The following is a 13,363-nucleotide window of genomic DNA, read 5'->3' on the forward strand; positions in this document are numbered from 1 at the left end:
ATTATGAATGGTTTTATTTAAAATTTTACAGAAGTACACATCAATAATATATAACATTTGCTTAATTAGTTCGCCCATTGTGACGAATACACCTGAAATTCAGCACAATGGTTTCCAGGGAGACCACGTGGAGGTCGACCTGACAGGGTATAATGTTAGTAATGGGGCTATTTGACCTCCATTACTAACAATCCCTTCCCCACCCACTGGTACCTCGCCAGTGTATACCGATAGCGCGGACGGGTTTACCATACCATTATCACCCATTAAAAAAAAACTGTCCACTGCTGAACTGCTTTCCCCATAATGGGTGCTAGCAGCTGCTACGTTTGGTAGGTACTGATTGGTACAATAAATAGAGACACATATTTATAAAATTAGTAAGAATAAAAAAAAATTACAAAAAACGAAAATGAAGAAACGTCTAGTTATCTCGATTGACGTTTCTTTCTTCAGAGGTTGTATGTCATGCAACATATGATTGAATGACATATTGATTGATGTAACGTTTTAAGTCTTAAAAATTGTAATCTTTCAAATCAATTGCAAATAAAGCAAATCTATTTATTAAATTAATCGATCTTACGTCCTGCCCATTATTACTATGAAAATGAACATAAAAACCGATATCAATAGTCCAGAAACTTTCCAAAAACTGTTCACAAAATTAGAAAATCCCGATGTCATCTACCAGAACTATGTGAAGAAGCTTGCCAAATACCATTTTCAAGTTAAAGCTATTATTCAGGTGAGTTTTTGTGCTACATAAATACAGACAAAGTGGAATAGTTGAAGGCAAAGGTATAATACTATTACAGCTTTAAAATTTGCTGTGGCATATCTTTTGTGGATAATTTCCGACATAGTTTTATCTAGCTTAAAAAACCAATTTTGATTCTTGTACTATATTTTTAAGAAGTCACAACACAATTGAATTATTGAAATTGTTTTACTTGAGGTTTGTTTGAACTAAGCATTTTTCCTGTTTTTCTAATTTGATTGTATGTATGTATGTATGTTTTATGACTGAATAAGGTATGTTTTCCTGTTTCTAATTTGATTGTTATTAAGTGAACTTATTAGATAAATACCTGTTATAAAAGAAATATATATAATATGCCAGGTATAAAAAAAATAATGTATAATCTCTTATAAGTGATTACTATAACATTTAGCAGGTTATTCTTTAATTAATGATTGGATAATTTAGAAGCAAAATAAAGTAGACTGATGCATTTAATTAAAAATAAATTTAATAAATTTTGTAGGATATTCTAGAATGTAGAGAATCAATGGAAGCACTAAATGAGCTCAATGAGAAAGGTAGGGCAATGATCACACAGCTGAGGGAAGAACTAGAAAGCCTTGAGTTACATGGTAAAGACACTGGAGATCCCAAATATGCCGTAGAGCTGGAATCTCAACGGCACCAGTTGGCTGGGTGAGGATTTTAAGAATATTTTCATTACTTAGATTTATACTCATTAACATCTCACCATTGGGCGCAGATTCCATTCTTTAAGAGGGAGATATTTCTTTAGGTGGCATGGTATTTAGTAGTGTTATATTTTAATTTAGCTTTTTACCTACAACTTTGTTTACATGGCTAGGATATGTTCACTAATCCTAATAAAAAATCCTTTTCCATCACAAATAGTATGTATATACCAAATTTCATAATCATTAGTTAAATCATTAAGAAATCAAGAAGTAACAAACAGTATAATACAGAAATACTATAAATGTCAATATGACTTTGTCTATTGTCTTTTGGGATATTATATTTATAAATCACAACTATTCAAAAACTTATCTCCATACCCTTTGTACTATGCCCTTATAAAAATTTTATTTTTATAGGTCTAGAGATATATCAGTATATGTGATTATAGTTTTTTAAAAGAAAAAAGTGTTGCTTGAAAAGTGTTGCTTAAAAAAGTGTAACTTAGTGTGTTCTAAGTATGTTTTTGTTTTCAGATTATTAAAGGAATTTAAAGATGCCAACATCAGCACAATGTTTGCTATAGAGAAAGCCCAGAGAGAAGAGTTGCTGAAGCCTACAGATACAGAAGAGTCTGCCGTTAGAAATAGAAAGAAGACAGTTGACAGAGATGGACTGCTAAAAATGTCTACAGGTAATATTATATATCTATTTTAATTTTATAATAGAAGTTTAAATAATAAATATATTGAAATATTTTATTTTGCCTTAGAATGCTGGTAAATTAGTTTCACGTTGTAATATGCTTAGTATAGGAGTACTAGGTAGATTTAATATCACAAATGTGACCATTATGTATATGATAGTTTATAATATTGGCTTCTTCCAACAAATGTTTTTTTTAAAGAAAAAATCTTATTTGTTTTATTTTAAGCATTCTTATAGATTATTTTATTTCTTCTAATCAAATTTTCTCTATACATATTAACTGTTATCGAGGATATCCTTTCCTGAAATCTTTTAATGTCTCATACTTGTTTTAATAAAATTCTCCCAGTAGTTTTTATGTGATTTGCACACATTAATTGACAGGTCTAAGTGAATGAGGATATATCCTGAGGTCATTGGGTAAATGCTTTTGTTTTTAATAGATGAAAATGGATTGGAAAATCAATAGTGAGGGATAATATATATAAATATATAGAATAAAGTCAGGCCAGTCTATTGGTAGTATATAATTTCAGCAGGAATGAACCACAATGGTTTCCGTAGGGGACTGCTTGGAGGTCAACCTGACTATTCTCTCCATCAGAAAATTTAGATAGAATAAAAATTTATTGTTTCACAGTAATTATCATGTGTAATTTTGTTTCAAGCTGCTTTTAAAGTGTCAGGTAATACTTTAAGTATACTTTACTTACATATTTTTCTCTAAGTATATAGATACTATAATAAAATCGTAAAACAAATAAGTTAGATTTTTTACAACAGTCGGCAAAATTCAGCAAGTTTAGAGACAAGCGAGATAGTGTTATGCTGGGTATGCAGTTTGTCATTTATAGTAGTAAAAAGTGAACATATTGCTGTTGACCACTCTATCAGAGAATACAGTTGTAAGAATATTTGTTTGAAATTAATAAGTAATTTTTTATATTAGATATGATATATTTTCTGTGTACTAACTTGATATATTTTATAGGAGTGACAGAACAATTACTGTCTATAAGTCGACAACTAGCTGACACAACCCAGAGGAGCCAAGACACATTGGACAGCTTAGTTTCCTCAAGTTCAACTGTACATGTATGTATGAATATCCTATTAATATAATTAATGTGAAATTTTGTAAGGATGGATGGATAACAGGATGTTTCTTTTTCACACAGAAACTCCTAAATAGCTAGTCATAAATAATTTTATTTTTTCGACTGCTGTTTTTTATTAGAATATCTAATTTGATTCCAGGGAACGCAAGCAGAGCTTCGAAACACAGCAAGCACGATATCACAGTCGAGTAAATTATTAACTAAATATGGCCGCCGGGAATTTACAGATAAAATAATTATGTTCTTTGCATTCCTCTTCTTTTTAGCTGTTTGTCTTTATATTGTTCAAAAAAGACTATTTTAATGACACGTAAATAATTGATTTATATTTCTATTTATTTTATATTTATTGTTGATTAAATTATTTTTTTAAACTTTATTTATTTTTTACTTTGACGACCTTTCGATGGCGAGGTAACTTAGCAATAGATTGCTTTGCCTAAATTAGGTTCTGACTAGTAAAATCTGAGTTTTGTATGGGCTTCATACATTTGTTGTATGAATTTCTATAATATTATATGATCAAAGTTGGTTGAGAATTGGCGAGGATATTTATCGCTTCGCCGCTTAAAAAGAAACTGGATACCGCGTCGCTTTTCCTTGACGACTTCCTGTAATCATAGAGTAAAAAATATTATATTATTTTTATCTATGCTTTGAATATTAAACATGACAACGTGTAATTACTTCCTAAGTTCACAAATAAGAATTCGAGGTGGAAAAAAAATTTATGTAATGAACATAATAAGTTATAAAAAGTTCGACTACGAAAATAGTGCTTAAAAAAAGAAATTATAAGGCTTCTATTTTTTTTCTGTAGCTACAGAGCCCAATATAAGATCCGTGATAGTTGACTAATAGGTGCTTATAAAGTACTTCTGGGTTCCGTATTAAAATAGTTTAAGAGAACATTTATTGTGTTGGTGCGATCATCAGTCAGACTCCGTCCGTCCGTGCACCCGTTTGTCACAGCGCTATATCTCGGCTACTACTAATATAATTTATTTAAAATTTGGAATAGTCTTAGACAAGGCACTCTCTTCTGAGAGGTTTTAGATATTATTGGTTCCCAAATTCCAATGCAAATAAATATTTAAACATTATTTTTATTAGTTTTTGTTAGATAGCCCAAATACACATTCCAAAACTATTTCTTTAAATGCATTGCAGTCTTTGTCTTATCATAGAAAATATAAAAAAATGAAATTCTCCTTCTTTATTTTAAAAATCTTAAACGATTACAATTTCGAAATACCATAGATTTAGAAAAAATATTAAAAAAATATAACCTTAACAAACTTAACATTGATAATTATTATTAGATGTCTATATCATATAAAAATTATCTTATATCTACATGTCCAAAAGATTATTCTACGTACGGAACCTTTGACGTGTGAGTTCAATTCACATTGAACCGGTTTTTTACTATCGTTACTAGGCAGTCGGTCGGGTTCAGCGATCGGCCGGTTAACTCTGCGCCGAGTGCTTTAACCAACACGGAGTTATAAATACGTGTGTACCGTTGAGTTAGTGAACTGACCGCCTCAAATGCATAAATACGTGTTCCTGATTTTTATTTTAAATACCTTACAAAATGTGTTTACTTTTAATATTCTTTGTATCATATCAGCGCCTTTAAGAAGCCACTATATGGCGTTCCAACCACTGTTTCGGGAACTCTCCAAGAGAGGACACAATGTGACAATAATGAATCACTTCCCCGATAAAGAACCCTTGACTAATTTAAAGTTTATTAACCTACAAGATGGTGAGATAAACGTTCATTTTAATAGTATGGAGTACTATGAAAATTCTTATACATCTTTCATACATATTATAAATTTCTTGAGGCACGTTACTATTCCAACGAATGGACCTGTAGAGGAGGAATGCAAAAATCTCTTTAACCATAAAAATATGATAGCGCATCGCGCAGAAGGCGTTAAATACGATCTAATATTTGTGGAACAGTTTCTTAGTGACTGCGCTTTGTTATACGCCGGTGTAATGTATGACTCTCCCATTATTGGTATTACTTCTCACGTTCTTCTGCCGTGGGCTTACAATAGACTGGGTATTCCGTTTGATATTGCTTCAGACTCGTTTTACTTCTCACCATCAGGTCCTAACCCGTCTCTCTTAGCTAAAGTGCAATCAACTTTGGGACTTTTATATTTGAACAATTACGGTCGTTGGCAAATACACAAGTGTATATACAAAGTGTTTTCTGAATATTATTCAGAGAATTTATTAGATATAGAATATGTGGCGAAGGAAAGAATGAAGATGGTGTTTTCATACCAACATTTCTCTGTAACCGGAGCTCGTCTTTTGGCGCCTCAAGTCTTAGAAATAGGAGGAGTACACATTGGTCAAGCAAAACCAGTTCCAAAGGTGAGTTAATTTGTTTATTTACAGAAATTTAGCTATATGTTTATTTAATAAATCTGTATGTGTCAATACTATGTTTAGAGTAGTTGTTAGTCTGTTATCTTTGGTAATATATAGTACATTATCTAGGGAAGATTCATGTTGTCATAATCAAATAGACTGTCCCATATTTACCGTTTGATGTGTCAAAAAAAAACCGACTTCAATTACGACAAAACTAATTATTTTGATTTAAAAACTACACTACTGACCCGATTTTGATAAATCAATTTGATCAATTTGTAAGAATATATTATTTTGATATAAAATAATTTTCCGGTTTATAACTGATGGAGTTATGAAATAACAAATATATAAAAAATACAACTGAACTGAGAATGTCTCTGTTATGTCCATGGTACTGCTCATGTTTATAGACGACGGTTACCATTTTCCATCAGGTGGGCCGTCAGCTTGTTTGCCATTCTATGTTGTATAAAAAAAAAGACATGACTGATGATACAAACTCGGTCATGTACGAGGAAAACATTGATGATTGTGAATATACTCATAGCATGCAACCACCTGTTATAGCTATTATTAAGAACTACACTACCTTAGGTATGGGAAATACACCACATTTTTACATAATTATTATAACTATTGCAGGATTTAGAAGAATTTTTATCAAATGCTGAGCACGGTGTTATATACTTCAGTTTCGGGTCTAACCTTAAAGTGAGCACCATGTCAGAGCAGAAGTTGCAACAGTTCTTACAAGCATTTAAAAGGATACCGCAGAAAATACTCTGGAAATGGGAAGACAACAGGTTTCCAAAGGGTTACGACAATGTGTATACCCGAAAATGGTTCCCACAATTGGATGTTTTGTGTATGTTTAATTTTATTTTTAAGTTATTATCAGAAACTATAATAGCGAGATTAATGTAGATTAACACTTCAATGGACTGGCCATGTAGTTCGAGCAACCGTTAACCAACGGAGCAGAGAGACTGTATTAGTTCGTATTGCCTTTATCATCATTACACCCTTTCCATTGTTGTTCACATCAAGCAGGTATGATATTAATTTCACAAATATAGTAATTATATAAGGCAAAATGAAAGGTGACCTATTTTCTGCAGTATTTTCTATATTTGTAGACGTTGGCAAGGTCTAGGCAGACGTCAGCCGGGCAAATTCTTAGAGCGACAAAATATATTCACTGCGTGTTAACATGGTAATTTTTGCTTGCTACGGTAAAATATCTAGATCTAGGCACTGTTGAAAGTAATCTCGTGGGATTAATTTACATTACAAAAGTACGTTTGTAAAATCTATAATATCATATAATGCCTACATATTTCTCGGTTTGCTTTATGGTTGACTGGTAGAGAACACCGTCCGGTGTTCGGTGTTAAGTCCGCCAAATGTACCTAGAATTTTATTGTGCATTAAAGTTTAAATAAATAAATATCAGTGATATTCTGTTACAGGGACAGTTTCGTACTCCATAAATTACTGCTAAACAGTTTTTTTTTTAATTAATATGCAATTTGAAGTTATCGGGGCTGATGTAAATTTTTGCACTTCAAGGAAACATTTTGTTTGCTTCCTTTGATAATAATGATAATAACACCTGACGAGTATTGTACATTGACGATGAGCAGAAAAGCGTGACGCGAGTGCCCGCGGGACAGGTGAAGTGGTTTTATGCCCCTACTCTCCCTGTTTTAAATAGCAGGATGCAGTAATAAAACATATATGTATTTGTGATATAAAATAATAAGTTTAGTGAAAAAAAAAATACGAGACATGTCTTATAAAAATCTGACATAGAACAAATTTAAAAATAATAAATTGTTCTAAAAAACCTCGGTGACAACAGCCAGTATTAAAACTCCAACACTCCTACCATCTAGATCGGGCCCTGGATTTTTCTCACACGTCACGACACACTATTTACTATAATCACAGCTAATATTGTACACTACTACCCGTATCTTACGGTTCCGCTTACGCGGGCTTTATGTAAAAATGTTTATAATAAAATTATTAAATATTCTGATAGATGCATATTAGTGCAACTTGCCACACACAACTATTGTAAATCGATCCTAATTATAGTTAATTATAACCGTTATATACATAAGTGCAGTATTAAATTGTCATTAGCAATAGATTTGGATTGAGATCGATGTTGGATTCAAGAGTTATCCTACTGTTTGTTTGTTTGTTTATTGATTATTATTATTAATTTTTAATTTAGATTTTAATTGAACTGAATTTAATTTAATTGCTTTCTATTTGTATAAATTTTGTTTGTTTGTTTTGGTTTGGTTTCTTTTCTTCTTGTTTTATGCGCTACTGTGTGGGCCGTATGCTTCTTCGATTAAATTATTTCTTTCTTTCTTTCTTATTAAGTTTAATATTTGTTCATCATCATCATCAGCCGTTTACTGTCTACTCCTGAACAAAGGCAAACGGGTGGTTTTCTTGTAATTGCCAAGCTTGGCAGGCAGATTAGCAATCGCAGTTAGGCTTTGGTGATTATTTTATGAGGGACGCTGCTGCCTATCTCTTGACCATTAAGCTCCCTTAGTCGCCTCTTACCACATCCACGGGAATGGAAGGGGTGGCCTATTCTATATCGGGACCACACGGACACGCCAATTAATAATTAATATTTATTAGAAAGGTTAAATTACAATAAACAATAAAGTTTACGATTATTATTTACTAACTGTTTCCCTCGCCTTTGTTCGCATGCATCAGTATATAAAGTATCCTATATACTACTTGTAAGTTAAGATGTAACATGTGAACTATCCGTATACTAAATTTCATCCAAATCCGTTTGGTAGTTTTTGCATGAAAGAATAACAAATATTCATCAACAAAAAGGCTGGCAACGCACAAGCAAGTCCTCTTATGTTGCAGGTGTTTACGGGAGACGGCAACCGCTTTTCATCAGATGTCTGCTCGTGTGGCTCCCTAACAATAAAAAAAATCAATAATCTATACTTACAAACTTTCACATTTATAATATTATTAGAATACTGCATATTATTTATTATACTTATTTGTATATTATATTATATATTTATTTGTAATATTTAAGGTCATCCAAAAGTTGTCGCCTTTATCTCTCACGGCGGAATGCTGAGTCTATCAGAGGCTGCTCATTGTGGGAAGCCGATGCTGGCCGTTCCCTTCTTCGGAGATCAGTTTACTAACGCTGCTGCAATCACACATATTGGACTGGGCAAAACGATACTGTTTGAACGCATTAACACTGAAAACTTGGTTGCAGCTCTAAAGGAATTAACTGCTCCCGAGTAAGTATTTATTTATTGTAAAATAAAGTCAATCACTCTGTTTTTTTTAGTGGATTATAATGGAATTTTGACTGCGCATGCGTTAACAGTATATCGTGCCTGCTATCTGGTGCTCCGGTGCCTGATGCACCCGGCATATACGCTGGCGGGGCTTCAGTGAGGAATGATAGGTGAAAATGAATAGGTATATTAAAGCACCATGATGCATACAAGTGGAATTCAGCTCAATGGTATTCAGGGGGATCATGGAGGTCGAAGGGTTTTTTTATACAACTTAGAATGGCAAACAAGCTGACGGCCCACCTGATGGAAAGTGGTAACCGTCGCCTATAGACATGAGCAGTACCAAGGACATAACAGAGTATACTGTTTCGCCCATGATACCTCCCATGCATTGCCATTCCTGAGGACTTAAGTGTTATTCCTCTGTACCCAGTAAATTCACGTCATATCCCACCCTTCAAACCGAAACACAGCCATGCGAACACAGCTGCTTCACGTTTGAAACACGAATGGGACAGAGGTACTCAAGCAATCAACTTTTGTACAAAGTCTCTCTCTGGTATATTGCTAGCAATGAGGCTGGTACTCCGGATAATAATTCCTTCCTCACCAATCCCTTCGCTTATGTCCCAATGCCTTTTTTATGGAGATGAGAATGGAATAGTAATCTCGCCTGCACCATTGTTTAACGTAGGCGGAGTACCAGTGAGGATGAAGTCTATAGTTGGTTTATCGATATCGATCTAAACACGATGGTTTTCAGGGGGATTGCAAGGAGGTCGCAATGAAAGTTTTAATGCCTCCTTCTTTCTTCTTAACAATTTCTCCCTGGCTTGTTAGTTAAAGGGACCATCAGACCAATTATTAGTAATATGTGTATATCTTTTTTTAATAGGTGAGAATGAAACTGTAATCCTGCCTGCGCTATCGGTATGGGCTGGCGGGGCACCAGGGAAAGATGAGGTGGGGATGAAAGCAGGTCAGCTGGCCCCTTGTGATGAATTGTATAATAATCACGATGGTTTCCAGGGGAAACCGCGTGGAGGTCGATCTAATAGCGTATATTGCTTGTAATGGAACTGTTACATTCTATTAACAATGCCTTTCCCCTCTATGTGTATGTGTCAGGTCGACCTTCTCGAGCTTCTCCCTCGAAAACATCTCGGTTGATTTACGTTGAGTTCAGCTGAGAGAATGAGCCAACTAGCCTGACTTTATCCTTACTTATTATCCCTCACTGATATCCCGTCAGCATAAACCGATAGCGCAGGCGGGGTTACAATACCATTATCATCCATGAAAAAAAAAACAATCCGATCTCCTTCGGTCCTTCGAGGAGGTTGCAGTTTTTTGTTGTTTTTTTTCGGGAGCAACCTATGTGTCCATTTTGATTTTTTAATTTATACTACTAGCTGTAACCCGTGTCTTTGCCTCTGTGAATTAAGATAAAAATAGCCTGTGTGATAATCCAGATCACATGTAGTATCGCAGCATATTGTTAGAAGTATAATTTGTTTTTGTAGGATGCAAGAAAATGCACGAAATATATCAAAACGGTGGCACGATCGGCCGCAAAGCGTTATGGACAGCGCCATCTACTGGACAGAGTATGTAGCTCGCCACCGCACCGGACCACCTTCATTACCATCAAAACAAAATACATGGTTCGAGAGTACGTTGATAGATGTCTATTGTGTACTTATGTTATTATTTTTAGTAATTATTTGGCTGTGTTACAGTATTGTTAGAATAATAAAAATGTTTATAATAAAATTATTAAGTTTAATATTTGTTAGAAAATTTAAAATACAATAAACAATTGATAAAGTTTTACAATTATAATTTATTGTCTGTTTCCCGTGGCGTTGCCTGCGTAAGTTATTGTATAAAGTATCCTGTGTTAAGTTGGGATATAATTTAACCGTGTGTCAAATTTCATTCACATCTGTTTATTTATTTATTCATAGGAAAACCAACAGCATATTGCATTATAAGATCTGTTCAGCCGTTTGACCGTGATTATTAATATCTTTATAAATATCTTCCAAATATCTTTATAAATTTCACATTTATAATATTAGTATGATTTTTACTTCATTACCAGTTGGTACAATAAAATCTAATATTATTCTTAAACATATCTATTCCACTGTTAAATAATTGAATTGAAAATTCTTATACAATTAAATAAATAAAAATATGTGTAGTACAAATGCGAAAGAGTTGATATGTTTTTCTTTATTATAATTATAGATATCTAATGGCTGACAAATTTGAAATGAAAATGCCTGTCTGTTTATATTTTCGTTAAGACCTACTGAAACTGACAGTATGTCTTTGATGATTTTACTAAGAAGAACATAAAAAAACAAATCTGCGCATGCTAGATAAGAAGGGTCAAGTTAACTACAAAGTCATGGTAAAAGTCTCTATCAGACATCCTAAAGGTTGATTGAAACGTTTATAGCATTAAGTCCGCCTTTTGTACCACATTTTATTGGTCAATAAAGTTTAAGTAAATGTTAAAATTCCAGAATCTAATGCATCGAAAGACTAGCCATCCGCTCCGGCTTCGCACGGGTGTATAGAAAGTAATACAATTATAGGCTATGTTATTCATTGGCTTGGCATTGTAGCTTACATAAGGCGAAAAATTTTTTAAAATCGATTAAGTAGTTCATTATTTTATTTGATTTTTGCTATACCATCGAGTCATAATTTTAATGCAGAGTCTAGCGTGCAATTTTTGTCAAGATGTTGATAGAATGTTTAGGGAAGTTCGTCCCTTTTTTAAAATAAATAGCAATTTTGTTTTTGGTACCTACCTACATGTGTGAATAATCGAATGAGTCAGTTGATATCACAAATCGTCTGGCCTCAACCTCCCGGCATTGAATTCCATTAACGATGATATTTGTCACACGTTCTGAGGTCGCGTGATTAGGTTTGGATTCGGCGCTTAATAGCTTTAAGGCCGTTTTACGAGACTGATAGGAAAATGCGTTTGGCAATGGCAAATATAACTATAGCAACTTCCACTACCGCGTTCTTTGATCGCGAGCAATTAGAGGGGTGGCAAGTTCTAGAATTCGCTTCTCAAGGTATAAAATCGAAATCATTAGTGTTATTTTAACAGGCAGAGTTCTATCAGTGAAATAACGTCATTCCAACTTGATTGTAAGACAAGAAAATGTGCTGTCCCATTTGACAAATATCATCTAGAGTGCTTTCAAATATGTTGATTTTTCTGAGTAAGCAAACATTTGGAAAGTTATCCACTTTCCAAATGATTCTTTCCTTAAATATTAGAATTAAGTCTTACTAAGAATAGGTAAGGAAACGAGTATTAAAAAGAAATAACTACAGGCCTAATAAATCTCTAAAGTATTCGGCTCTAAATATTATCTATTGTTTATAAAATAGATTTCTTTTCCTCCATAATAATGATTATATCTACCTATAGTAGGTACGTTTTAAAAGAACTTTATGAAAATGTAAATAAACAAAGACTTGACCCGACCATAGACTGCAGATGTCTAATGGTAGCACAAATAAAATATCAATAGATTTTGAGGGTTTTTGTGACGACTTTAATAAAACTTGGTTATCTTAATATATCTACATCAACCGTTATCTGTCCACTGCTGAACACAGGCCTCTTCCATAAATTGGTGGGTTTGTCAATAGTTACCACGCTTGGCAGGCGTGTTAGGCTTTTGGTGATGTTTTAAGAAAGACTCTGCTGTCCATCCTTCGACCATTAAGTTTTCTTAGTCGCCTTATACTACATCTACGGGAAAGAAAGGGGCGACCCATTCTATACCGGGACCACACGGCGAATAGGGGGAAAAGGGATTGTTAGTAATGGAGACTGAGAATCCCATTGCTAGCAATATACCCAACCAGGTCGACCTTTTCGCGGTTCTCCCTGGAAACTATGATGGTTAATTCCTGATGAAATTATGATAACTGGCCTGTTTTCATTCTAATCTATCACCCTTCACTGGTGCTCCGCCAGCGTATCCCGTTAGCGCAGGCGGGTTACCATACCATTTTCACCCATCAAAAAAAAAACACACGGCGAATAACAGGCTATACCTACTTATAATTCTCAAAGTCACCGTCATTATTTTAAATATGCTAACCTATTTGCGTAAATTTTAAAGCCATTTAGATTATCGCATTGGTTCCTCGGTTCCTTCCTGGATGCACGCAGCTATCCCCGCGTGCTGCGTATTGCACCGGCAATGAACTTGTGCAAGGTCAGGGATTCTATAGGTACCTATGCAGTATTGTCGGCGGTAACGGGAAACGTTTTGAATAGGTATTTATTGTGCAGGTACGAATGTATCTATTTATTTATCAAGAGACACCAACAGTAC

The 13,363-nt window shown here is 33.9% G+C and overlaps 2 protein-coding genes across 3 annotated transcripts; both read left to right on the top strand.

The window, feature by feature from the left end:
• The first annotated feature begins 480 nt into the window (after positions 1–480).
• Positions 481–3,646, top strand: LOC113517544 (vesicle transport protein SEC20). 2 transcript variants are annotated; one of them, XM_031912547.2, is made up of 6 exons: positions 481–748; positions 1,269–1,441; positions 1,978–2,135; positions 2,818–2,835; positions 3,141–3,244; positions 3,407–3,646. In XM_031912547.2, the coding sequence occupies exons 1-6, from the start codon at positions 605–607 to the stop codon at positions 3,569–3,571; spliced, it is 762 nt and encodes a 253-aa protein (XP_031768407.1). In that variant the 5' UTR covers positions 481–604; the 3' UTR covers positions 3,572–3,646. The 2 variants fall into 2 exon arrangements, with proteins under 2 accessions (XP_031768407.1, XP_026758046.1); XM_026902245.3 differs by lacking the exon at positions 2,818–2,835 and having other exon boundaries at positions 484–748.
• A 128-nt stretch (positions 3,647–3,774) lies between these two features.
• On the top strand, positions 3,775–10,809 carry LOC113522401 (UDP-glycosyltransferase UGT5-like). Its single transcript, XM_052894364.1, has 4 exons — positions 3,775–5,664; positions 6,310–6,532; positions 8,762–8,978; positions 10,505–10,809. Exons 1-4 carry the CDS (start codon positions 4,819–4,821, stop codon positions 10,794–10,796), a joined length of 1,578 nt encoding a protein of 525 aa, XP_052750324.1. The 5' UTR covers positions 3,775–4,818; the 3' UTR covers positions 10,797–10,809.
• Positions 10,810–13,363: the final 2,554 nt, after the last annotated feature.

This window comes from Galleria mellonella, unplaced genomic scaffold (genome assembly GCF_026898425.1).
Source record: "Galleria mellonella isolate WM207_F2 unplaced genomic scaffold, CSIRO_AGI_GalMel_v1 utg103, whole genome shotgun sequence".
NCBI lineage: Eukaryota > Metazoa > Arthropoda > Insecta > Lepidoptera > Pyralidae > Galleria > Galleria mellonella.

What these genes read in the sequence shown, in the direction of transcription:
- LOC113517544 (XM_031912547.2), top strand. Translation starts at nt 605, where the DNA reads ATGAAAATGAACATAAAAACCGATATCAATAGTCCAGAAACTTTCCAA. An exon ending in CAACGGCACCAGTTGGCTGG is followed by an intron (nt 1,442 to 1,977) that starts GTGAGGATTTTA and finishes TTTTGTTTTCAG; the next exon opens with ATTATTAAAGGAATTTAAAG. An exon ending in CCTCAAGTTCAACTGTACAT is followed by an intron (nt 3,245 to 3,406) that starts GTATGTATGAAT and finishes ATTTGATTCCAG; the next exon opens with GGAACGCAAGCAGAGCTTCG.
- LOC113522401 (XM_052894364.1), top strand. Translation starts at nt 4,819, where the DNA reads ATGCATAAATACGTGTTCCTGATTTTTATTTTAAATACCTTACAAAAT. An exon ending in CCCACAATTGGATGTTTTGT is followed by an intron (nt 6,533 to 8,761) that starts GTATGTTTAATT and finishes GTAATATTTAAG; the next exon opens with GTCATCCAAAAGTTGTCGCC. An exon ending in AAGGAATTAACTGCTCCCGA is followed by an intron (nt 8,979 to 10,504) that starts GTAAGTATTTAT and finishes TTGTTTTTGTAG; the next exon opens with GATGCAAGAAAATGCACGAA.